General features: G+C 37.9%; 1 protein-coding gene across 2 annotated transcripts; it reads left to right on the top strand.

Moving 5' to 3' along the window:
- The first annotated feature begins 298 nt into the window (after positions 1-298).
- Positions 299-27,507, top strand: LOC139672238 (glutamate carboxypeptidase 2-like). Of its 2 annotated transcripts, none has more exons than XM_071555959.1 (19): positions 299-494; positions 1,867-1,975; positions 4,885-5,071; positions 5,858-5,959; positions 7,827-7,952; positions 9,834-10,020; positions 11,156-11,249; positions 13,191-13,286; positions 14,902-14,987; positions 15,435-15,554; positions 16,929-17,011; positions 17,277-17,340; positions 17,862-17,929; positions 19,954-20,045; positions 21,296-21,386; positions 22,196-22,460; positions 23,281-23,362; positions 24,649-24,741; positions 25,771-27,507. In XM_071555959.1, exons 1-19 carry the CDS (start codon positions 377-379, stop codon positions 25,958-25,960), a joined length of 2,253 nt encoding a protein of 750 aa, XP_071412060.1. In that variant the 5' UTR covers positions 299-376; the 3' UTR covers positions 25,961-27,507. The 2 variants fall into 2 exon arrangements, with proteins under 2 accessions (XP_071412060.1, XP_071412070.1); XM_071555969.1 differs by lacking the exon at positions 299-494 and adding an exon at positions 1,097-1,130.
- Positions 27,508-27,601: the final 94 nt, after the last annotated feature.

Genomic DNA, 27,601 nt, shown 5'->3' with positions numbered 1-27,601 from the left:
GTGTTTAAGTAAAGACTGGACGTGGCACTCAGTCCCATGGTCTTGCTGACACGGTGGTGTTCGGGCACAGATTGGACTCGATGATCTCAGAGGTCTTTTCCAGCCTAATTGATTCTGTGAAATACGGGGCGGCAGTACAGCTGCGGGGCCTGGCGTAGGGAGGTGGGCACGCCTGGACGGGACCGGCCAACAGACCGCAGCAAGAGAGCCATCCAGCTCCGACCAGCAGCCCGGGCGGGGCGGGGAGAGCGAAGCCCGTGGGGTGTGCGCGGGCCGGGCGGGGACGGGGGCCGGACAGGTCGCTGCGGGCGGCGCGGACGGGACTGGACGGGAAGGCACGGGACGTGACGGCACGGGACGGCACGACACGACAGCGATGGGGACGTCGCTCAGCGCTGCCTCGGATTCGGCCGGCTCCAGGGCAGCCAGCGGCCGCTTCTGGGCTGTCGTCCTGGCAGCAGCGGCGGGGTTCTTCCTCCTCGGGTTCCTCATCGGTACAGTGCAGACTCACCCTCCTTAGCATCGAGGGCTTTCCCGCCGCCCCCGGCCCCGCCAGCCGGGGAAGGTTTCTCGAAGCGGGGCCGAGCAAGGGCTGGTGTTTGGGGGGAGGAGCGGACGGGCTTCCAGCACCCGGGAATTTGTGCCATGGGTGCCCGAGGTGAGGCTGTGCTCAGCCGGCCGACACCACCCTGCCCTTCTCCCTACCGCTGTCCTTTCCTCTCTTCACACCAGTTAGGTGCAGTCACCAATGCCTTCTGGGATTTCCAGCTCCACCGCAGAAGGGTCTTTATCTCCTTGTTTTTCTATTTGTTTTTTATTAAAGTAGTCATGCTGTGAGTAGGAAAGAGGCGCTGGGTTTATGAGGACGGCACAAAAGACAGACCCTCGACCCTGCTGCTTTGAGAGCACAGCAGTCCCAGCCAGAACGGCAGGAAGATAAATATGGGGCTGGAGGGGCTCTGACAGGAGAGAAGAAATTGTCTTTAATTTAATGTCCCACCTCCTCCTCGTCCCAAGCAGGCTGGTCTATGAGTCGCTCCCTACCTTCCTTTTGGTTTCACAGATGAGTGAGGATCAGCTTGGGGGAGGACGAAAAACAAAGGTCCACTTGTATTTTGCATTGCCATTTGGTATGTACTTGGCGTCGGTGCCATTGAGAAGCCCTGACTGAATTCCTCTCTCATGTTAGAAAGAGCCTTTCCCTGTGCCAGTGACCAGTGCCTCACTGGTGCCAGCTTGTTGCATGCTTGAACAGACCACTTCTCTCCTTCGCACTACCCTTGTAGCTGCTGCTGCTGCTGCATTTGCACTGAACATGTTCAGTCTGACTTAAAAACAGATGTCAGAAACACTTCTCTTTCTAGCCAGGTGTTCATCTCATCACTTACTCTGGTAGTGCCTGCACAGTAAGGGAAGGATTCCAGAATAACAGCCAGACAGACCAGAGAGTGAGGAAGGAGTTACAAGACATCTGTTCCTTACAAAGTGTGTCTCTCTGTCTATGCATTTTTGTAAAGCTGTTGCCTTATTACTAAGGTGACTGATATGACTGACAGCATGATGTCATGGTGCTCACAGAGATAGGTAAGTCTCCTAGGCATATACAGAAAAATAACTGTGATGAGTAAATATAGTATTTTATACCCCTCAATATCCACACAGGTAAATAATTCTCCTACCATTTGTGGGACTGACACTGCCCTCACTGTGCAGCCTGCATTAGGTTGTGACTGCTTATATGTGCTGAAATAAAAACAATTGGAAAATGCACAGAATACATCTTGTCAGGAGACTAAAGAGAAATGATGTGTGTCATGGAAATATTGCTTCTGTGTTTTTACTGTTGTATTTTGGTGTGTTGTACAGGTTGGTTTGTAAAACCTACAGAAAAGAAGACATCTCTGAGTACTCATGAGGACATGAAGAGAACATTTATGGCTGAAATGAAAGCTGAAAACATCAAGCAATTTCTTCAGTAAGCAGTGTGTAGCTTAATCAGTTCAGACAAGGAAAAAACATCAAGCTGTAACCAGCTCAAGGGTCACAGAATCATAGAATGGGTTGTATTGGAAGGGTCCTTAAAGACCATCTAGTTCCAACGCTCTTGCCGTGGACAGGGATACCTTCCACTAGGGCAGATTGCTGAAAGCCCCATTCAACCTGGCCTTGAACACTTCCAGGGATGGGGCATCCACAACTTCTCTGGGCAACATATGCCAGTGCCTCATCCCCCTTACAGCAATGAATTTCTTCTTAATATCCAATCTAAGTCTCCCCTCTTCCAGTTTAGAGCCATCATCCTTGTCCTGTCACTACATGCTCTTGCAAGATGTCCTTCTCCAGCCTTTTTGAAAGCCACCTTTGGGTACTGGAAGGTGCTGTAAGGTCTCCCCAGAGCTTCCTCTTCTCCAGGCTGAACAACCTGTCTCCACGAGAGAGATGCTCCAGCCTTTTGATCATCTTTGTGGCCTCTGGACTTGCTCCAACAGGTCCTTCTTATGTTGGGGCCTCAGAGCTGAGCACAATGCTCCAGGTGGGGGGGGGGGGGGGGGTGTCTCATGAGAGCGGAGTGGGGGACAGAATCACATTTCTCGACTTGCTGGTCATGCTTCAAACAGTTAAAAAAAAATGGAACATGACAATATAGATATTTTAAAATCTATCAAAATTTAGTTGCTGTAATTAATTTATTTCCGTAACTTGTAAGCTTTAACTACAAGTAAGCTGATGTACTTTTGTAAATGGGTTATTTTTCTCTTAGAAGAGTGTAGTATTTGTTAAAAGCTAATATTTATTCCAGTCAGTAATAGATCAGAAGTCATAGTTTATTGATAGAAATTTTCTTTCTGTGTAAAGAAAGAGCATCAGCTATTGTAGGAGTAATCAATAAATTTGGATTTCCCTCAGATTCCCAGCCTGATTACGTAGCATGAAGTTGTACAACACTAAATTACTAAATTACTAAACTCCCATTTTTGGTTTGTAAGGTTGTGGCAATCCCACTGATTTAATTTTAGGTGCATTTGTCATGAACTATTGCAAATAAATTAGCTAGAAAGTATGTTCTCTTTACTACATAACAGTCATGCCCTGACTATAACATAAACCTTCAAAACTGAAGACTTTGGAGTTTTTAGAGTCTTAATTTGTGTTTTGTCTCCTGCAAAGTCAATTGTTGTTACACAGTTCTGTGAACAGACCTCTTTCTGCCCTCTAAACTTCCTGTCTCTGCAAAGAGAAAACATTGTACCTCATTTTCTGTCATGTGGCCAGTTATGCAGTGAAATATGGTATATGTTTAGTCACTGCTCAGAACTAACAATACAGGCAGGCAACAGATTAGAAGAGGAAATGAAGAAAAACACAAATTCAAATAAATGGGAATCTAATACAGGAGAACGTTATTGCATAAGTCAAATTTTTGTGAAAATTTAAGACTTAAGTGGTTGTAACTCTTATGGAAAACAGCTATTGGCACTATCGGTAACACTTAACCATGTTCTTCGTTCAGTATGTCATCCAGAAAATGGTGCTGTCACCGTAACAGTGACTTTTAGTACAGTGTTAGTACTAGATGTTGACATTATCAGAGGAACATGGTTTTAACTAGCAGCATTGGGCTGCGGAGGACTTCAGAGAAAAGAACATTGAGTGGCAACTTTCTTGCTCCCTCAGCTTCCTGAGAAGGGAAGGTGGAGAGAGAAGTGCTGCTCTCTTCTCCCTGGTACTCAGTAATATGATATATAGGAATGGTTTAAAGCTGCACCGGAGAAGGTTCAGACTGGACATGAGGAAGCATTTCTTTATCAGGAGTGTGGGCAAATCTTGAAAGAGGCTTCCCAGAGATGTGGTCAATGCCCCAGACTTGTTGAACAATGCCCTTACAACATGCTTTTAACTTGATCGGCCCTGAATTGCTCAGACAGTTGGACGTAGTTGATTGTAGATTCCTTAAAAATATATTCTATTCTATGCTGTGTGTACAGTTCTTTCAAAGTGCTTTCTTTGATGGCTTTGTTCTCACTTGAACTCAAGAATTTAAGTTTTTCCTAATCTCACTACCTTCATTACCAGCGATTGAATTTTCTTCATTAATACCAACTGGTGCCACACAGGGTTCTGTGGAATCTTAATGTCATGGTCAAATGAGAGGAGCACATCATGGTAACAACAACCTCATTCAGCTGAGAGTTTCTTCAGCTGACTTTACCACTGGGCTTTCTCAATGATCTGGACATTTTTTTTAATTTTTTTTTCAGACAATGGTCCGTTCACTATTTATAGTCTTTTTTGCTGCTTGTTATTCATTCTGCATGACTTTTAATCCACAGACTGTTGAGTTTTTCTACTCCTTGTTTATAGCCATTTACAGCACTCAGAATTCAATCTCACTTGCCAATAAGATACACTCATAGTGAATTTTTAGATAAATCAGTATTTGTGCCTAAATAATTAAAATAGTGGTATCCAGGAAGAATATTCAGTTAATTACAAGTAAGGATCAGACTAACTATGCGCATTTCTAAATTTAATACATAAAGATAATTATACCAAATTCTTTTCTCATTGTGCATAGGACTGCATAGGTCTAATGTTACTCAGAAGGCAAGGAGTAAAAGGACAAGACCCCATATCTGGTGTTATCACACCATTCTTGCCAAACCAAGGAAGATACAAATAGCTGTGTTAGCTCAGGACAGCCTGAAACCTTTTATCTCAATTTATGTATAAGACAGGCAAAAGTATAGATACAGAGAAGCCTTGGTCCTTATTTAGCCTGAGTGTAGCTCATCATCTCTAGGGCCTTTATTTCTAGCTAGGCTAACAGGAGCTCTCATTATCAGCTGAAATGCCTGACCTGATCATTTTTTCCTTTTTCTCTAGCAATTTTACACAGCTTCCTCACCTAGCAGGAACAAAGGAGAATATGCATCTGGCACAGCAAGTCCAAGCTGAATGGAAGAAGTTTGGTCTGGATTCTGTTCAGTTAATTCATTATGATGTCTTGCTCTCTTACCCTGATGACAATAAGCCCAACTACATCTCAATAGTTGATGAGCGTGGAAATGAGGTACAGAAACACCAGGTTTTCCAACCAGGGAAAAAAATCACCTTCATACACTTGGGAAGACTGTGAGGGAAAGCTGTCCTCTGCTCACTTAATGGTGTTGGGACTGATACAAAGCACATGGAAATCTGGGAGTCTAGTTTACTTTTATATTTTGCATCTTTGTTTCATAATGTGTGTGCTAGCAATACTAATATTTACCCTGATTTATACAGTATACTAACATAAATGGATTAAAGGAGAATTATGTAAGAGAATTACTTCATGTAATTCAATTGTTTTAAAATTACTCTGTTACTTAGAAAAAAGAAAGAAACTGGTCAGCACCATTCTTTGCATTGATTCATTACATGGTGTTGGTGATTGTGCTGAATTCAGTTTCTGGAAGATTAGAGTTTAGGCCTCAAGATGTACTATCACAAGGGACATGAGTTCATTATTGAATAGCTCTAGTGCATGTAGAAACTCCAGGAATGAGCAGAATGCAAGCATTTTTACCACTATGATTTAACCTGTTCTTATCTGCTGTACTGAAACCATTTTAAGAGGCCCTATGATCATTTACGCAGGATTCTGTGTGAAGAGTGGAGATGGGATTTGTAAGATTGCACATTGAACCTTCCTCCTGAAAACGATGCTCAGTGATTGCTAAAGTTTTGGCCACTTCTCATGTTGAGTTCTAAAATTAGACTCCTTTAAACTGCAAATGCTTGTGAAATGTGGCCAAACAGAAAGTACTTCTTTTCCATATTGCTAGTTTACATTATTCCTTTTCTTCTTTTCCATTAGATTTTCAACACATCATTATCTGAGCCGCCTCCTCCAGGATATGAGGCCGTTAAAGATGTGGTGCCACCCTACAGTGCGTTTTCAGCCCAAGGAATGCCTGAGGTAACATTGTAGAGTAGTGAAAAAAGCAAAAGTAGAAATTGAAAGAGAAATAGAAGTAGGAACCAAAGAAGAAAAAGGAACAGAGATAGAAATATAATAGAAATAGAAAAGAGTAGCATAGCACAGAATAGCAGAGAGCAATACAGAATAATGTGAAATTCCTGAGACTTTAGTTCTAAACCTGATGTATCAGCAGTAGGAAAGATGACCCAGCTCTGATGTTCTCAGAGCTCAGTGAAGCAATGTTTAAATTGAGCAGTCATACTTAAGTTTAATTTTTTCTTTAGTTTGTATCAGAACTGGATTTTATTTTCCTCTTCCTTAAAAGATGGTAATAAATCTTTAATATCAGCTGCCATAAGCTTCCCCAGGCATTTCTGTAATTATACATTATTGTTTACCATCTTGGTGAACAAATAGACCGTTACATTTACACAGCCAGTGAGCCAAATCTCACTTTCAAAATGCTGCTTGCCCCAGACCTTACACTGATGGGTATAGCTGCATAGTGTTGAGTGTACTTGAAAAGGGCTTTTGCAAGCCTATCTTACTGGTGATAGTGTTGCTGTGATCTGAATTTAATGCTAATCCTTTGCAGGTGGTACCAGCTGATGGGCTTTCTTTTATACAGCTGGCCTGTGTAACAGGAGTTTTCTGGCCCATGACCATTAGAGATTTCAATTAATATTTTTTTAAGATTAGAACTTTTTGTTGTTGCTTTCAATATCTTTCCTGTCTTTACATACAATAAATTATATTGGCAGAGCCCTCTGGGGTCATCTGGTCCAATCTCTGCTTTAAAATTTGATCTGACTTGGAACCCTGCTAATGCTTCTACTCGCACAGCCCAGTATATCAGTCGTGTACTTTCTGAAGTTTGTTAATAAGTGGTTCAAATTAAGAAAACAAAAGGTATCCTCTATTCATTTGCCTCAGATACTCAAAGAAAGCTGGATAACCAGGCAGATAGTCTGTATCCTATGATATAAGAGCAACAAATGTTTCAAGAATTGCAGTGGGAATTTCGGAATATAATGTAAGATAAAATTCATGGGTTTTAACCTTTTATCATAGCATATCCCTGAAGAAAGACAGAATAACCTCAGTGCTTTATTTAGTTTGTGGAGAGCTACAGTAAGTGATGAAATATGGAAAATGATAGAAACAAGTTTAAAAAACTTCAGCTCTCTTCTTTAGAAAAATATTTTAATTAAATATAAGAACTTTGTTTCTGATGAAAACAATGCCTAAAGACAGGTTGTCTTTTCAAAATATGATGCTTATGTCCACCTTATTACCTAATAGTCTAACAAAGGTCCAGGTTCCTAGCTAGCACTGTTAGCAATAGCATTCTCCAGGGAGCTGTTGTCTGCATCTGTACTGGAAGCAGCACAGTAGTGAGCATGTATATAGCTCAGCAGTGGGACTACTCAATAGATCCATGGCTCTCCTGAGTTTTCATAGGCCAGTTTCTGTATTTTATGTTAAAAACCATTTTACTAAAACTAAACTGTGGACTCTACCACATAAAATACAGTAGATATTTACTGTGGTGTCTGTGTGCAAAATGCCTCCAACTTTCCAAGCCTGGTTCCACTTTAAATGGACTACAAAGAGAAGTAAACACCATACTCTGAGCACTTAAATTTTTGATACTGAAGTCATATGTGAACATTCTCTGTTGTGAACAAAGTCTAGCAGCTTTGTATGGTAGGGCACTATTAGAAGTCACTTGCCTACTTAGTTGCCTTACAATCAAAGCCAGTCCCAGAGATCATAGTTCTCAGCTTATTGTTTTACTAGATTGCATCCTCCTTTTGACATGCCCTTTGACAGTATTATTTCAAATTCTGCCTCTTTTTGACAGGGTGAGTTAGTGTATGTGAATTATGGCCGCACCGAGGACTTCTTTAAGTTAGAACGTGAAATGGGAATTAACTGTACCGGAAAGATTGTTATTGCCAGATATGGGAAGATCTTCAGAGGAAATAAGGTAATTCCTGTATAGAAACACGTTACTTGTGCTGCCCTTCACTTGTTTTCAAGAGAATTAATCACTTATCTGAAGTGTTCTGTAAATTTTGGTGTAACTGAGTTATCATAAAGCTGTGTTCAAAGATGTTTCTTTAGTAGAAAATAGCAAATAGGTGTTTCATATGTATGTAATACATTTCTAGGATAAAAGTAAATAAGTTGGAAAATGTTTCATATTTTTATATTCATTTGCATTCTATAAATTTTCCAAAGTATTGCTAACATTGTTATACATTGTATACATTGTAATACACTGTAATTCTGTACTAGACTGTTCTTCTCTGTTGGTTCAGCTGTACTCTAAAATGTCTATATTGTGTTTTTTTATAATGGTTTCTGTACACCAGGCAGAGACTATAACTATATGTAGATTATTTTAAATTGCATAATTGGCTATTCAATGTCTCAGTCATATAAATATTTTTAAATAACAGTTTCCTGCAGATTTCCATGACCTGACAGAAAACAACATAATCCTGTGCATACTTCAGGCATACACTCAAGTTATTTCCTCAAAAGGGATGTAAGAAGACAGTCTATTTTATGTGTATTTGGCTCTTGTACAACGATTAGTTTGACCCTAATTTGAGCAGGACTGTAATTTGTATTTGTCAGTTACCCAAGGATCTTAAACACTGAATCTCCTCACTGGAATGCCAGTTCTTATTACGTGCTGTTGACTAATCTTATGTGAAGCTTTAAAGTAGATAAGTCACTGATGTACTTACATACCATTTTCACCAGTGACATATATTCTGGGTCAGATAATATTTTCACTAAATTGTTTATGACTCCTAATTATACTATCTGAATGGAAAACACTTAAAAATTTAAGAAAGTATTATTCTGTGAATTTTTTCTTAAAACAGAAAACAAATACCTCAGAGTTACTAGTATCTAGAGGGACAGTTTTCCTGTGGTTTGGGAACTATATGCCCTTGTTGACACAAAGGGATCATATGATCATCCTTACAGTAGTATTTCTTATAACTGTTTATATACTGAAAAATTCAGTAGCCTGTATAAAATCTGTAGAACTGTATGGTCATATTCCAGCTTCCTAATGGTGTGCAAGAATAAGATAATAAAGGCAAGTATTGTATTTCTTTAAAATAAAAAAGGAAAAAAAATAAAGAAAGCAAGCCATGGTATTTCTGAATTCAAATGCCCAGATTTAAAACTGTTGAGAATTGGTTGTCACTCAGTCACTATCCATCACTGTCATATCTTGTAGCAAACCAGATTGGGATGTCAGAATGACATATATTATACAATAATAAAATCACACGAGAACACTTTTGAAACAGCATGCAGGTCAGTCCTTCTGCCATAAAAACCTATGCACTCTGGAGTTAGTCTTGTTTGTAGCCAAGGACAGTTTCAAGTTCTCCAAGAATAGTCTTCCTCTATAGTCTGAACCCTGAGATACATTGAGATCATTAAGGTAAATACAAGGCTGAAAGATATGATTGTATCAGTGTGATCTGTTTTTTTTCCTTCCATGATATGTATATTTTAATAGCCAGTTGATTGTATTGCCCTGGATGATAGCATGCAAACTCGGGTTTTGTACCAGTACTGTGAAGGATGTTTTCCATGTCACCGAGGTTATCTCCTAACTAAAAGTCAAAGCAGCAGCAAACCTCTTACTTTCGTATGGAACCTGATATCCACATGTATATTTTTCAGGAAATGTTATGGTATGAGACTTTATTTAGTCCAAGCAATGTAAAAGACCCTGAGAAAAAAATCACTAAAATTTATAATACTTTCTTTTGCCCCTTGAACTCTGGGGTCAAGCTATAAAGGACTAGATAGGGACCAGAGATGTGCTTTGCAGGTGAAGAATGCTGAATTGGCAGGTGCCTTGGGAATTATCCTGTACTCTGACCCTGCTGACTACTGCGCCCCAGGAGTAGATCCTTATCCAAATGGATGGAACCTTCCTGGTGGAGGAGCGCAGCGTGGGAATGTATTAAACTTGAATGGGGCAGGGGATCCTCTGACACCAGGTTATCCTGCCAAAGGTGAGTTACTCTAGAGAAGGTATGCTCAGATAGTCTCATATCAGGAAAGGGCAGGGGGTCAGGATGTTCTTTCCCTTGTAAAAAACCACTGTTTTTCTTTTTTTTTTTTTTGGTCAAAAGAGGCAGCTTTGAGTTTTGCATTGGTACGCCGCTTCTGTGAGTGGTGCATGAGAGGAAGTGAGGGCATGTTAAGCAGACCCACAGAACACTCACCTGTGTTCGTCACCTTCACCTAATGCTTCCTAAACTGCTTGAGTTGTGCTCAAATCATTTCATTTAGCACTTAAACCAGACCATTTTGAATGAAACTCTTTAAGAACCATTCATACCAGCACTTGAGCCAGCATATCTGAGAGAGGCAATCTCCTCAGAAAAAAGTGGTCTTTAAATGATGGGCAATGTTGCCTCTAGCCAGCAGAACTTGAGCTGGAAGGGCATATGTGTTCACAACAGCAGCATGGCAGAGCGGGCAATGAGGAACATTTCTGTTTCAGTCAGTGGTCTTATAGATGAATCCTTGTCTTTTCTCAAAAAGGGTCACTGTGAATGTTGTATTAAGGAGGAAAATATTCTTTTCTGTATAAGCTTTTGTCCACATCATAAAAATTAAGTTTCTTGTTTTTTAGAAAACAAGATTTGTATTTGAGTTTTATGAGAACAAAACCTAGATTTCATTTTGTTTGCAAAAACAGAAAAGCAGAATATTTAGTGGTCCAGTGTATATAATTTTATCTGCATCTCATTATCATCTGGAAAGTTTGTTTTAGTTCCCAGCTGAATGTGCCAAGGATCAGACTACAGGCTTCTTCTTTGCTCTTATTCTTTATCTGTAGCTTAGTCTGAACTTCTTTCCCATGAAAAGAAATATTTCTATGCCAAAGGATTTCAACACAAAAGATTAATAAATAATTTTAAAATTTCCAGCCAGCTTTAAACGCATGACTGCAGATACTATGGGAAAACCTTCATTAGTGTCTCTCTGAAAATATGTTGATAAAGCACAAAGAATGAAATTAATGTCAGCCCAATGTCCAGGGAAGTGAGTTGATTATCCTTGACTCCAGTGTTAGGACTGTGCTGTGAACTGTACAGATTCCCTCTGAGAGTTGTAAATATGAAAATATCTGTCTTTCAGAGTACACCTACCGATTAGACAAAAGTAGTGGTGTAGGTCTTCCAAAAATTCCAGTCCATCCTATTGGCTATCATGATGCTGAGTCATTACTGAGGTAAGTGTATGAGAGACATTTTGCACTGTGTTTCTCCTGTAGCTCTTGAAATCATATATTTTGTTTCTTATTAGGTTCTCTGTAGCGGGCAAATGTGTTGTCTGTCATATATTGCTACATATCAGATGCATGCAGAGTGAACTGGAAAGGCCCATTTGTAATATATCATGGCCATTCAAATATACTGGAGTTATAAAGTGCCTCTCAGTTGGAATAAAAGCAAAACGTTTTGAGGCTGACATCATACCTGTCTTGTGGCAAAGATCACAAATGAAGTCATTCACTTGTCTGGGGAGGTACTTGCCATGAATGCTTGATGGGACAGTATCTGTACTGTCCTCTATTAAATGAAGGTGTATGCTTCCTCTCATCAAGTGTGTTATGTTGTTTAAATATGAAATGATGTGAGTGAACTAATATAGGCATACTGAGGAAACTCAGGAGTTTGGCAGGGGATTTAATAGATAGCTATATATAAGTTTACTTACTAAACCTGCAAGTGGCATGGAGACAGGCTACCAGCTTTTTAGTGGAGAGCATTAAAATTCATAATTATTTTAACACACCAAATGAGTGCTTTAAAAAAATCTAAGCTGTGATTGAGTTGGAAAATGTATAATTCCCCTAAAAAATGTAGCACTAATCACCTCTATCAACTGCAGAGTTGCAAAGCAGGAAATGCCAGGGTTGACAACAGTATGATGGATAAGTGTTTAGGGCAATAAGTGAACATAATTTTGGGTATGTATTTGCCTAGGAATTTTACATCTAAATCACATGAGCAATCATTCAGCTCTGTCTGATGCCTCTATCTGAGTCAGAAAAAAAATCTGTCTTAGTTCTCTATGCAGATTTCTCCTTAAGTATTGAAGCTATTAATTTTTAGGGGGGACAGAATTTTACTGGTTTTGATGTTTTTACATACCTAATGTTCATTAACACTGTCCTAATGTTTTTCCTATTTCTTCCCAAACATCTATGGACTAACAGATCTCCAAACTGTCTTTTCTTTAAAACATTATGGTCATCACTGTTATCAAGATAACTGCTCATAATGAGAAAGGCATAGGTTATAAAACCTCTTTTATCCACTACCAACTAGTAGTAGTAGAACAGATTAATATGTATGTATAAATATGAAAAAACTAGACATTTCTCTTCAAAGAAAATACTGAGAATTTGAAGACAAGCTGAAGTGTTCTATGGAATAAAGCTTTACTGAGGTATGCATTTACAGTAAAAGACATGTTTCCATTTACAATAATTTTTTTTGCTTTCTAAGAACAGAACATCCTTCGTATTTTTTAATATTCTCACAAGTTTCTGTCAGAAGTCTAAGCCCTTTAGGTGAATAAGTCCAGGTGATTGCAATCCACTGAATTACTGCATTTCCGCTTGTGATAACAGGAAAAACATGTTGCTTTTGACAATGGAACAGGATCATGTTTCTCCAATTTTAGCCATCTTTGCCACTCATCAACTTTGTCTATGCTACCAGATTAAGCAGTGTCCAGGGACAGGCACTGGAAGACAGCTGTCTATGCTGTTAAACTGTTAGAATGGCCCAAACTGCTCTCTGCTAATTCAAATGCAAATGAAGTTCAAGGCAGTAGAATGTTGCAGGGACCAAAGTGACAGTTTGTATGCAAAACCTTTGGAGGACAACTGTTTTCCAGCATAGCTATGGGCCGTTTCCAAGATGATCTTTATGCCCAGGATTATTCCTCTATGTTAATTTACTAGTATTAATATAGCTAAAACCCCAGATTATTCTCCTGCAGAAGATTGTAGTGTAAATTGTCTAAAACAAAGACCATCAATGTGGTTTGTGTGCAAATGGAATCTAAAAATTGTGGATTCTGTTTCCTCATTTGTATTTGGTGCTGGTGTAAGATGTCTGTAACTAATAATGGGGTTTTTTTTGTTTTGTTTTCAAAATAGAAATATGGGAGGACAGGGACCACCTGATAGTAGCTGGAAAGGAAATTTGAATGTATCTTACAACGTTGGTCCTGGTTTCACCACAAATTCTACAAGGTCAGTTTTGTTTTCTAAGGAAAGCATGCTTGGGATCAAAGAAAAGACAGGTCGAGCAAAATTTGACCAAAGATAGAGTATTTGGTTTTACTTGCATTATTCCCTTGATTTTGACCTTTTCCCAGGCTGAAATATGCTCAGTGCATTTACATCTTGATTTAATTTCCAGCTAGTCTTAAGCCAGTTTCATTTGCAAAGCATCTAGCATTTGACAAACTATTTGTTGAGACAGATTTTTTTGAGAACTTATTTTGTCTTTTTTAAATTCATATAAGTCTAGCTTCTGCTCTTACCTATTGACTTATATAAAAGAGTATTAACAAAGAACTTAAAATACAATGTAATTTTTACTGCTTCAGATTGTTTTTAAACTGATTTAGTAATTAGTTTAGGACTAAAGACCAGGTGTTTCCATATTGTCTGAGTACAATGTCCTGACTTCATGGAAACTGACTTCATATGAACTTCAAATGACTATTGTTCATACTGAACTTCATATGAACTCTTTAGGCTGAGTTGTTGCACCTCCAGCTGTGTTACAGATAAACAACTCTTGATGTTGTAGATATAGTCTCTTGCTGCAACTTTGGTTGTCTGATTTTCGGCTATCTGAGTTGTTGCAGCAGTATTGACTGAGCTGAAGTTATGGCTGGGATAGGGTTCATTTTCTTCACAGTGCCTGGTTTAACTCTGTGTTTTGTATTTTTTGCTGAACACAGAGTTGATAATGTAGAAATGTTGTTACTGCTTGCCATGCTTACAGAGAGCCAAGGCCTTATCTGCTTTATGTACTGCCATCCTGGCAGACTGGGGTGCATGGGAGGTTGGAAGGAGACACAGCCAGAACAGGTGACCCCAACTGACCAAAGGGATATTCCAAACCATATGACATCATGCTCAGTATATAAAGTGGGGGGAAGAGGGATGAAGTGAGGAGGATGCTTGGAGTGATGGCATTTGTCTTTCCAAGTAACCTTTGCAGGTGATGGGGCCCTGCTGTCCTGGAGATGGCTGAGCACATGCTTGCCCAATGAGAAGCAGTGAATTAATTCCTTGTTTTGCTTTGCTTGTGTGCATGGTTTTTGCTTTTCCTATTAAACTATCTGTATCTCAATTCACAAATTTTCTGGCTTTTGCCCTTCAGGTTCTCTCCCTGATCCCGTTGGTGGGGGAGTGAGTGAGTGCCTGCGTAGGGCTTGGCTGCTGTTTGGAGTTAAACCATGGTGTGGAGTCAGTCAGTTCTGATTTGCACCAACCTCCAGAATATTAGAACTATTTAACATTAAGAGTTTTCACTCTTCCAAATGGAAAACTATCTGCTAGCAAAAAAATCTTTGAATTTGGAATTCTGATCATCTTTATCTGTATAATTCTTATTGTCATCAGAAACATTACATAGCTGTCAAGGACTAAATGCTCTTCTCACTTTCCCAAGTATAAATCCAGAAAAAAACCAACACTGAAATATTTTCAGATTTATTTTGGTTTAATAGAGGGTAAATTTGGTCAAAATCCTTGCCTTATCATTTATATTGTACATTTTTGGAAGGTGCCAAGATGTTTTATTATCTAATCTGGTAGATTTTCTCTTTGTATTTTCTTCACAATACAACAGAAGGGTGAAAATGCACATTCAGAGCAACAATGAAGTAAGAAGGATTTACAATGTGATTGGTACAATCAGAGGCACAGTGGAACCAGGTAAAATAATTTGTCTTCAGCATAATGTGAGTGAGCAGTGACCTCTACATGGACTTCATAGTTACAAAGGGGACATGAAGAACATTAGTTTTCACTGAAATACTGCACTACATGGTCATTGGTGTTGAAATGTTATTGCACTGGCTTTCATATAGGTTATGAAAGCTGCAGTATTTCTAATAATAGAAGTAATACTATGGAATTTAAGAGGTTTTAAGTTTTGTAGGATCCCATTACTGTATTTGACAAATTATTTAGCACTGACTGGAAATACAGAAAAATTACTTTGGAGTTTTAAAATGTTTTTTGCTTTTCTATCATGTATATTATAAACTATTCATCTCTGTTGCCTGATACATAGATGGAAAATTAGAAATGACTTCAAATTAAGAGTTCTATGGCAGGAAAAATGTTTTCCTAAGTAAACTTCCAAAATAATTTCTCTAGACAGATATGTCATCCTGGGAGGCCACCGCGACTCCTGGGTGTTTGGTGGCATTGATCCTCAGAGTGGGGCAGCTGTGGTTCATGAGGTTGTGAGGAGCTTTGGAAAACTGAAAAAGGAAGGTAATAAAGTACATCACAGTAACTGCTCTCAGCAGTACCAGATGATTTCTCTGAGATTTAAACATATGCTTAAAATTAAACATGTGTATCTCATGGATGTCTCAAAAAAACTGCAGATGTTACCTAATTGCAGTTGTAACTCCGGTAGATGTGAGGTACTTGTGCTCAGAAGACAGTACACCTAGAAGGAAATGAAATGCAAAATGAGAGATGCTGAAATAAACGTGATTTTCTGATACAATTGATTACTGTGTGTTTGAAGCTGGTCAGGCTGGTTGTTTCAGTGATCTTATAAAATTGTTACAGTGGTGGACTGATAAATACTTCATGCGGGCAACACTGAGAGCCTTCTCAGCACTTGACTGTAGCTTGGAGACAGACTCAAGAATAAATAAAGGATGTCTGTATAATACAGAGAATAAGCTCTGCAAACATAGTAGGAGGTAATGGTTAAAAATACCTCATACCTAGTTGCATTAGAATAGGAACAAATGTCAATTGCACCAAGTTTCTGCTCCTGTCTGAGCAAATGATATCTGCCTATCTGACATCCCACAGAAAGAACCTCTGACATAACTCAAAAACCATGCTAGAGGAGCATTCTTTGCCTATCCATTACTACTTAAAACTTACTGACATTTAGTTTTCTTTCTGTTTCCTCCCAGTTAGTGGATATCAGGGGAAGCTGTCTTTGGAGTGTAAACTAGAAAAAAAAATAAAAAAAGAAAGGGAGTAAAAGATGAAAAGGTTCCTGTAGCTTCAAAAAATACTTTGGGCTGAAATAGAGAGGCAGGGCAATACAGCCTGTTCTGTTTGGCCTGGGTTTAAATCAAATGCAGAACTTCAAGTGAAAGACTTTTCTTTTGAAGGTGATCTGTCAAAGTTATAGGGAATTCCTTAGGTTTTCAAACATGTCATTTGAAAGACAAATCATAGAAATTCAGTAATAAATATAACAACATGTCACTTTTCTTTAAAGGCAGACACTGGTATATAATGTATACTAAACTGAACAGAGTAAAAGAGTAGAGAATCTTTCTTTCAAGAATTTGTGAACCACTCAATGTTTTTCCTTGATCAGAGTTTTAAATTTTAGAAATTTTTCTTGCAATTGAAACTGAGAGATGAGAAGAAATACATTGTTTGGCTCAATATTGAAGTAGAGGTGACATTGCTGCAATAAAAAAATCATTTTTATATTACATTACTGATGTTGGTGTTAAAATTCTTTAAATATGTCTCTTACCCCACAGATCACGATAAAAGATGCCCCCCCACCCCCCACCCCCCAGATGACATTTGTTTTCATATTAGTTACCATGCAACAAACAGCCTTTATTTTTGTAATACAATTTTCATGGTCTTTCGCTGCAGGATGGAGACCAAGAAGAACAGTGATATTTGCAAGCTGGGATGCAGAGGAATTTGGTTTATTAGGATCAACAGAGTGGGCTGAGGTAAACCAATAGTGTTCAAAAAGAAATTTGCATGGTGCCTGCTCTCTGAGAAATCTGTACAAGAAAGCAGCACTTCTTCCTTCCCTCTCTCTCTTTTCCTTGCACACACATTTTCTCTTAAGTTTCCTTTTGAACTGCCAAGGATGTATGGCTCCTTGCAGTATATGATGTCTTTCTATGGAACAGCTGTTTCTTTTGTGAATGGGACAAGAGTTCTGGGGGAAAAAAGTTCATCAGCATTTTCTTCCTTTTTTCTTTTTCTTAGGAAAATGCCAAAGTATTGCAAGCACGAGGAGTGGCTTATATCAATGCAGATTCTTCCATCGAAGGTACATAATTTTGACTTGTATTTTACAGGAATAGCAATGGTATACCTGGGAGGGATTTTGCTTGGAGATTCATGAAACCTTCAATGTGATAATTTTATTGCATTAATTCAGAAGTGAATATGAGGAGAAACTGTGACCTAAGGTCACAAAGTATCCCTCAGATATTCCTGTTTTTTTTTCAGGAAAGAAGTCCCTTACAGTAGCTACACTATTTGGGAAGTCATAGGGAGGGACAAGAAGTGTTGTTCCCCTGGGTTCTATGGCAACTCTTTAGAGTCAACTTCTCCTCTTAAAATGTGCATAATAATCATGGGGTCATAAGCTAAGAGTTGCTTCTAAATGTGAGCTGTAATTCATCATAACCAATACAAATGCACTGACAACTTCACAGGAAAACTCTTCTTAGCTTGCTCCTCGTAAAGACTCTAGCTCACTTGTCCCTTACTTATTTAAAAATAATTGTGTGAGGTTTCAGCTGAGTGGAACTTCCTTCTTTAAATAAAGTTTTTCCCATTTTTCAGGAAACTACACACTGCGAGTGGATTGCACACCACTGATGTACAGTCTGGTGTACAGTCTGACTAAAGAGGTAGAGTAATACCACTTGAAACTTTTAGCCAGTATATTCAGTGCTCACTTACTCAGTGGAACTCTGTCTAAAATATGGTGTCAGATGTTTCTTTTCTGACTGCAGTACCCCTTTTAGATCAGTAGATAAGTAACTGGAGCTTTTTTCCAGGAGTGGCAAGGGAATTTCAAGCTTATACCTTTAAATTATTAGCTATGCAGAATTAGGGGATTTTTCCACTTCTGTGAAAGCACTACTTTGAAGAAAAAAAAGGTCAAAAGAATACTGTGAATCAGAGAACAGAAATGCACAAACCTGACTGCCCAGATCAATGCCTAGAGTGGCTATGGTAGTGGAAGACTCTGACTCCCTTTAGACAAGGGAAGAAATTAGACTTGCTACTGAATTGTTTCTGGTGTGACATGACAGGTTTGGTCAATGTGCTTAGCTTCAGTGCACCCTGTTAGGCATTCATTGTCTCTGATCATGATTCTCTCACACAGATTTGTGTGACATACAAAATTAAGATGTAGGGACCTCTTAGGTCAGAGGTTGGACTTGATGATCTCAGAGGTCTTTTCCAACGTAGTTGTTTCTGTGATTTGGTGACTTTTCTCAGGTAATAGCCTCATCATTTTAGATGTAAGGTGTTCCTTGCTTTGGGAGTGGGTCTTATAGGTTGTCATTTTATTTCTGTTTTTTTCCTGTTCAGCTGTATTAAACAATGAACATTTAATTAATTTTTATGTCTTTTAGAGACATATATACTGAAAATTTAACTACCATATATATTCTATGAGTTTACTTTATCTGCCTTCATCTGCTGTATATATTCAGTAATCTGTCCTTTCTAGGGTTGATAATTTATTATCTCATGAAAGCTGGCACTAGACTGGTACAAAAGCAAGAAAAGTTAGTAAATCATTATAATTATTTTCTGTTGATTAAAATAGAGCAAATAAAATATAACTGTGTTAAAATCAGGTGCTCAGATAAAGATATTTTTGTCCTGAACTTCAAAAGAGCTGATCACCTGCAGTTCCCATGGTAACCTGTGCTAAATGCATGTGTTCAGAATGGTCAGAAAATCAGGTCAGCAGAGTCTCAGTTTGGATACCAAGAGCCATCATTAAAATGTTGCCCTAAATACCAGTAAAAATGGTTGTGTAACCCTTCCTTGTACTGGGAAGCAGCAACAAAGCTGGTGAATGCATCTAGCCACAGCTTGTTGGTAGCTGATGCCTGAAGAGAATGCTGATCAGGAAGCATGTTCCATGTGATCCCATCCAAAGTTAATCTGTGGTAAAAAGTCTTAATGCTGGTAACTCTGTTATATGAACAATTAGCTTCCTGGAAAAAAAGCCAAAAATTTTGATTTGATTTCTATTGTCATGTAATTCTTAGATAGTGATATGTATATTAATAATAGAAGAGGTATTAATAATCTTTAATAGATTCAAGATAACAAAACCTCAGCAGCCTGCCAATAGAAAGGAAAGATGCTGCTCAGCTACCTTCAAAGTGGTCAGAGTGATAGGAATGAGCTTTAGCATGATTGTAATTTGTGTACCTTTCTAGCAGCTATGGTGACATAAACACCAGGTACTGTACACTTTGCCCTTCTGAGGTTGATTCTGCATCCATAAACATAAGTTTTGTGAACTAAAATAAGGTGGGAATAGTTTGGAATTAAACTAAGACAAAATTGAAGTTTTTTTCCCCAGTAAAGCAAGTTTTGTTTTGGGAGGGATTTTTTTGTTGAATTTTTAAATTAAATGGCTGAAAATCTCATAAATAAATATCAGAATCTAAATATTGACTAGAAATGTTTTGCTTTTCTTGTGTTTTCTTCCATCTAAAATTACCTATTTTTAGCAATAAACTGTTCCTCTGGAAAACACTATGCCTTTAAAGTGTTAAAATGGAAATGCAGAAAGGTTGAGAGACTTAAAACTTACTACCTGAAGCCACAGGCTTTCTGTGAGGATAGGTTGTTGATTTTTTGTTTAGTAACACTTAAAATTGTACCCTTTGTCTTTTTCTAGATACCAAGTCCTGATGAGGGGTTTGAAGGAAAATCTCTTTATGAGAGCTGGTATAAAAAAAATCCATCAAGAGAATACAAAGAGGTCCCCAGGTCAGTGACAAAAGAAAATAAATTATATGCCAAACATTATTATAACTTGTAGAGTGTGGATTTTAAAGAAATATCCGCTTGAAAAGCTGAGTGCTTAAAAGAAATGGTGTGATTCTCAGCTGATATAAATTTCAGAGTTTTATTGATTGCAGCTGATACTGTTGCCTGAAATCAAGGAAAAAAACTTCTGAAACAGCATAAGTAAAGTAGAGAGCAGTTCTTTAATGAAAGCTTTCAGGTGCACAAAGTATATAGGTGCACATACAATGTAGGTTTCTTACAAATTAATAACACTATTTAATTGTCATATCTAGTGGGTTCATCCAACCCAAGAACATTTTACCCCTGCTACTACCCTGGTACCATCCTCAGAACTGCCCCATTGGAGCATCTCCAAGAGTTCTGGGCCTTCTATCTTGTTTTGTCGTGTTTTTCCAGTCCAGGTGCAAGTGTCCCAAACACAAGTCCTAGCTGCTATCTTGTCCATTGAAAAGACAGTTAAACAAAATTCAGCAATGTGGCACAAAACATGAGAAACTGTTAGAAACTGTTACCTGCTACCTCGAGTGTGACAAACTATACAGCTATTTAAAAATCTACAAATATATGAAAATCCTAAGGCATCAATACACTATTGTACAATAGTTTTGTGAACCTGCCTTTGTAGATGAACAGGAAGCTTTTTATATGAAAAGTGTTCATGTAGTTTATGGAGACTTAGACAAATAAGAGTACTATGCTCAAGCCAGTGGCAGGCACACAAGATGCTAACTCAGCAGCTTTCCCTTTCATTTGCTTCCAGTCTCCTGGAAGGCCTCTTAATTGGGGGGCTGGGGGAAACACCAGGCAGGATTTTACAACACTCTCTTTCAAATTTACCAGGGGGTCTCTATAGAATGTCAAAGACTGATTTTATTCCATGAAGTCATGCTGGTATTGCCATGATTTCTCTGAGGTCAGAGCTTGGGATTCTGGAAGTTCAGCAGGAGGAAGGTCATTGGTTCTTGTCAGTAATAAAAGACACTGAGCTAAATTCTCCTTCTGAGAGCTGGGTGTCTCTGACCCTGAGAATGATGACTTTGCTACTCCAAGAATGCAGTGTACAGTGACTAGAAGAGCATACGAGGAAAAGATTTTGTAGTGTGTAGTGACTGACTGCTGAATAAATAATTGTCATGGTACTTGGAAGCAAATGAAAATTATACTTCAAGTATTGTCACTCAAGGCATTTTCTTCTTTCTTGTTAAAAGAATAAATAAACTGGGTTCTGGCAATGACTTTGAAGTCTTTTTTCAACGTCTTGGCATTGCTTCAGGCAGAGCACGTTACAGTAAAAATTGGGTAAGTCTGTGTCTTTGTAATTTGGTCTCCCAAGTAACTGTCTCAATAACATCACGTGCAATGGAGCCATTTAGACTGCCAGCTTTTTGGGGTAGTTCAGTTTAGTGTGTCAGAGTGGTGTCTAATTACTAGAACTCTGTGTGCTACTTCAACACAAATATTTAATAAATAAGAACGATCAACTTGATGTCAGTCACACAAAAGGACCTTTGCTCAGGGTAAATGGATGCGCTCAAAATTAGCTATGATTGATGAAGGCTTCTGAGTGGCCTATGATGACTTTTGAATTATTTGTAATAATGTATGAAGCTTTGAATCCAAAATGGTTTGTGTTTTATTGAAAATATTAGTTGGACTCTGGAGCATACTCTAAGATAAGATTGACTGAGAAATATGCAAGGAGAAATCTATTTAATCAGGTTTTTTCCCTCTGAAAAGGAGGGAATGTCCAAAGACACAAACAAAAATGATTGTTAAATCCAAGCAAAGAGAGGAAGGACAATCTCACCCTGATTTAGCCAACTGAAAGTTAAGCATCTGTTCTTCTTTGGGCTTTGTTCAGGATCAGTGGAGAGATATCTCCAAATGGCTGTTCATCTCATCACGGATTGATGTCTAAGAGAGCCACCACTGAGCAGTTCTCATTTGATTGTCCATAGTGGCTACATAGCATTAGTGTGACCTGAACACTTAATTTTACCATGCCTTGAATTCCACAGCAAAAGTTTTCAAGCCACACTGAAGTATCCATAGCTAAATAATGGTTTTGCTTTGTCAGTTGGGGTTTTTTTGTTTTTTGTTTGTTTCAGGACACAGAAAAATATAGCAGCTATCCAGTTTACCACAGCGTCTATGAAACCTATGAAATTGTGGAGCAGTTCTATGATCCCACTTTCAAGAATCATCTGACAGTAGCTCAGGTACGGGGAGGGCTGGTGTTTGAACTGGCCAACTCTGTTGTGCTTCCTTTTGACTGTAGAGATTATGCATCAGCTGTGAGTAACTATGCTCACATCATCTATAATTTGTCAAGGACTCACGAAGAGGAACTGGCAACATACAATGTATCCTTTGGTACGTACAGTCTTTCATCACATTCTTCCTCTGTTAATGCTAGCAGTGCCTTATACTATTGGTGTCCTAGTCACGACCTGGTATTTTCCTGGTACTGTAGGAACACGAAATAAAATGAGCCACACCCTCCAATACTTTGAAATGTGAATATTTTGTCACTGGTATGCCTGTGTAGAGAGTATGCCGCTGCCAAACAGAGCTAACACTTACAGTCACATGTGCTTTGACCTCTGTGATTCACTAGTGTTGACAACAATGTATCATTGTCTTGGTGCCTTAAAAAAAAGTCACACTGCTTTGCAGCTTATAGTGTTGGATAGTTCTCTGCCTGAGAAGCCTCTATTTTATCAACAACATCCTACTGTATTCAGTTTAGGATTGGGCTGTTAATGACCAATATCAGGTACATGTGCATGTCTGTGTGCCCCCTTGCCTCCACACACGTGCGCACACTCCCAGTCTTTCTGAAAACTGAATGTGGGGAAGGACATAACAGTAAAACACAGGTTGTTGGGGTTTATAAATTCTCAGACCAGTGTGGTTCTGACAGTCCATGATCCAGTTTTTGATATTTCTATACATTCTTCAAGTAGCAAATAATAAACAATATTCACAAAAGTACTAATTTCTAAGATTTTCACACAGAATTATATATTTTTTTTAATATTTGAATTTTAATATGGGGTAGTCTGATTTTACATCAGTGAAAGTTAACAGATCATGATGGCAGTGAAAGATAAAACTTTAATTTGAAGAATTTGATTTGTTGAATGATATCTTCAGAATATGAAGTTCAATACTTCCTTCCTGCTCCCTCCAGATGCTCTCTTTTCAGCTGTGAAGAATTTTACAGAAGTTGCTGCTAGCTTTCATGAGAGACTGGAGCAACTAGATATCAATAAGTAAGTTTAACTCTTTTATTCTTCCAGTCAAATACTCCATGTAGTCCTCTCAGCTCAGAGGGCAAACTCTTCACTTGGTGTCACTTAATTGTAAAAACAAAAACAAAAGCAAAAACAAGCAAACAAACAAACAAACAAAAAAAAAACAGAAAAAAGAAGCTGTATTTGGGGCAAGCATTTTGGTGAGCTTTCAAGAAGTTCTATGCACCACCTCTACTAAAAAGCCTAATTTGCACTTGACAAACCAAACTTCCTTTTGTATATACATATGTGTATGTTATGTTTCTTGGGAAGAATCTAATTTAGCCATATGCTTACCCTTATGGAACGCTAACTGAAAATAAAAAGCCATATTTTAAATGGCAGCAACTTTCAAGATAAATGAGTTAATAATAATTTCTTATGTAAAAGATGACATTTATGACATATGACACATATGTGACATTTTCAAAATGGTTTTATTAATGGATGGCCTAAATCTAAGCTTTAATTCAACCAACCAGTTTCAATTTACACCACTGTAAACTGGAAACAATTTCACTGAAGGTGGTAGAGTTACTCCAGGCTTACTGTGATATAAATTTTACTGTTTTTTATTGATGAATACCTTTGAATCTCTATAATAAGTTACTTTGGATGTAAACTACCAAACCCATATATAGTCAGTATAATCTTCTTCACAGTTCTTTTGTTTGTTAAGCATCAGTAGTATATTCAGAGCTATTCAAAGCACACAGACACAGATGGCCTCTGCTCTAGGGAATTTAAAATCTACCATCAGAAAAACACAATTCTTGGATGACTCAAAAGATGGTTCTAACATCACAAGGTTCCTTTATTTGGATGTTGTGGTTTTACATAAAAGCAAATGTGACTTCATTGAAGTAATTCATAGCTGTCTGGCTTTGTGTAAGATAGGGTCTTTAGAAAATGGTTGTACAAAAAGGAGAATGGTCTGCCTAAGCAACCTCATGAAAGGGAAATAAAGGAATAAGATGTACATGAGAGAAAATACCTGAAACTATGCCTTCTTTGACACTATTGCTCAGCCTTTAAAAACAGCTTTAAGAGACTTTCAGGTTATGAACCAGACTGGCTCACAACTGAGATCAGCATAATTTTATTTCGCAGGTTAGCTGACATGGGCTGTCTTTTGTGGGCTATACTTGAAGCTCAACATCATGGATCTACTGCCCTTCATAAATCCAGAGATGTGAATACTGGGGCATGAGTTTAAAAGTAGGTCAAATAATCTGTAACTAACATATTCTTTTTTTTCTTTTTAGCCTACTTGCTGTCAGATCACTAAATGACCAGCTTATGTTTCTAGAAAGGGCTTTCATTGATCCTCTTGGATTACCTGGAAGGCCATTTTATAGGTGAGAAAGGGTTATTTTTCACTTTCATCCTGGAATACCCTATAAAGATTCCATTATGATTCACAGGTCTCTAAATAGAGTTACAATGACTTTATTCAACACAGTAAAAGTGGATTAAGCAGAACAAATGAGATTGAAAAGGGAAAATAACATTGGGGAAAACTTCAGTGAGATACATTACACAGAATAAAGAAGAATCTTGTTGGAAAGCTATTTAGATAATTTTTATTGATTTCACTGGGCTTCTAAAGAGATCTAAAAGTTAAGCCCTGGGCTTATTTCAAGCAATTTTAGTGGTAAATGATCTATATTTAGTTGTTATTATTTGAAAAGGAAATGTATAATTGAAGTACCTACAATTTGATCAATTATAAGAGAACAGTCATGCTAGCAAATGCAGTGTGGAGGGCAGTACTGCAACAGCATCAAAGGGAATTCAGTGCTACTCTCATCCAGTTCAAAAATTAAATCTTACTTGAGAGGCAGTCAAATCAAGTCTAGATTTTTTGATCCTTCTACCAGTCTGGATAATTCAGAACAGTAATCTTTCCACTGAACGTTCCACTAAAAACTAACTGCAGAAGGAGAAATTAAGATCTACAATCCTTGCACCTCTCATAGGTTATAATTAAAAATCTGTTGAAGACAGTCTCTTGTTAAAGCATTGGCTTTCCTACCTCAAAGCATACCTCTATCTGTTGGAGGCTGTGTATATCTCTGAGAAAATAAGTTGGCTTTTTTAAAAACCTCTTAATTTCCTCTAAAATGAGAGAAACTAAAATACTTGAGTCAACTTTGTCTCCGGTAGCTATAAAGTTCTGGAATTCACATGGCATAATGCAGTTTATGTTAGTTTCTTGCTTCATAGATTATAGCTACTATTGCTGCAATAATCTTAATTTTTTACATCTTAAATGTTGAGAGTTTAACAGATGGTGTAGAAATGGCCTAATTTTATCCAGAAAATTGTATGTTGTATTTTCCTAATGCGGAATATTGTTACTTTTTCCCCCCTCAACTTCTCTACAGACATGTGATCTTTGCTCCAAGCAGCCATAACAAGTATGCAGGAGAATCCTTCCCAGGAATCTATGATGCCATGTTTGATATCAAAAGCAAAACTGATCAACATGAAGCCTGGGAAGAAGTGAAGAGGCAGATTTCCATTGCAGCTTTCACTGTGCAGGCAGCAGCAGAAACACTGAAAGAAGTAGCATAAATATCAGTGACATAATCATCAGTGAAGACTAAATGTGGAAGTTTGCAGAAGCCTTAAAAATGGAGCATTAAAAAACACTAGGAGGATTATTACAAGGAACACAAAATTTAAAAAAATCTTATTCTTTGCAAATAATATACCTTAGTGGAATGCATTTAATGGTGTTAACAGTGTAATCCTACTCCATTCTGAGAGCTCAGGATTTAGATATCTTCTGAAGTTAGAGTGAAACTCTCAGCTTTGTATTTTAAGAATTGCTAAGCACTGGATTTATTTTCAGAGTTTTGAATTTTTCTAGCTTGATTATTACAGCCATCTTCATAGTGCATTAGGAAAACAAAATTAATTTCCTGTTTCTATAAGTTTCTAATTTCGTTGTTGACTTTTTAATATTTACCTTGGAATTGCATAATTATACTCCATGTCAAACCTGTCAGCCCTCCTTTTACACAAAAATTCATGTAAGAAGATGGGAAAACTGCCACCACATGCGTGATGTATAATGATCATTACAATTTTTGGTCAGCCAGCCCAGAATATTCATCCATGTTTTTCTCGCAGCTGTTTGCAAATAAATTTAAGCAAGAAGCTTTCTAGTCACTGGAGTAAAAACAAGGCAAAACATCTTGTCAGATCTATAGTCATCTTATAAAATATTTTTTGGGAAGAAGACCTTCTTCTTTTATCCAAAGTCTGCCCTTGCTATGCCTTGTCCATATAAAGATGTTTTTAATATGAAGACAATCAGAAGCAAAAAAAAATTCATCGTGACCTTAGTTTGAAAGCATAATTATTACCATTTTCATAGAGTCTCTATTTCTGGTTTTGATGTGCCGCTTACTCTTATGATGGACTGCTTGAAATACCACAATGGGACAATCAAGCTGAGAAAGAAGGCTCAGAAAATCAGATCCCTTAATCTGGCACTCTGCCACTGGAGGATTACTAACCTCTTGCACAGCTAATATTTTGTGTGATTTGATCTACCATTTTAGCTGAGGCATCTACAATGTCTAAAAAGACTGTCCCTTGGTCTGATGATTTTCATTATCATGGTAGATTATTTTCTTTTCCACAAGTTTTAAGTTAATCATAAATATCTCTACACTTCACATTAAAACCTTTTAGGCAAGTTGTATAATTAAGTCATTGTTTTCCATAACTGTTTGTCTTTCTGACAAAATACTACAGTTTACCAGATAATGGGAAATATGCCTAAGACCCATAGTTATTGCCCACTTATTTTCACATTTTATGTGAAATTTATTGGAGTAAAACCATGGAGATGTCTTCTCCCAAATGTAATGCTGATGGGAGATATTGCTGTCTCTGTTTTATCACTTCTGGCTGCTCCACTGCTCTACTCTTGCTAATGGTGAATTCCATATGAATGTCTATAATCCATCTTTGGGAAATTTTGGCAGGGTAGTTTAGTTATCTTAACTTAGAGGATTTTGTCTGGAGCAATCAAGGAAATGATAAGAAAAATCCACCATGTAGAGGGGTGCAGCAATAAACAGTTTCTGTTGACCAGGTAGATACAATAACTGTGTTCTTCTATTGCTAAGGAGAATGAACTGAAGTCCCAAACTCCAAAATTGTGGAGATGTCTCCCTATGTGACCTCTATGCTTCCCCAGCA

This window comes from Pithys albifrons, chromosome 1 (assembly GCF_047495875.1).
Source record: "Pithys albifrons albifrons isolate INPA30051 chromosome 1, PitAlb_v1, whole genome shotgun sequence".
In the NCBI taxonomy this organism is placed as follows: domain Eukaryota; kingdom Metazoa; phylum Chordata; class Aves; order Passeriformes; family Thamnophilidae; genus Pithys; species Pithys albifrons.
The sequence above is the reverse complement of the archived record's forward strand: the minus strand, read 5'-3'. Positions and strand labels throughout refer to the sequence as shown.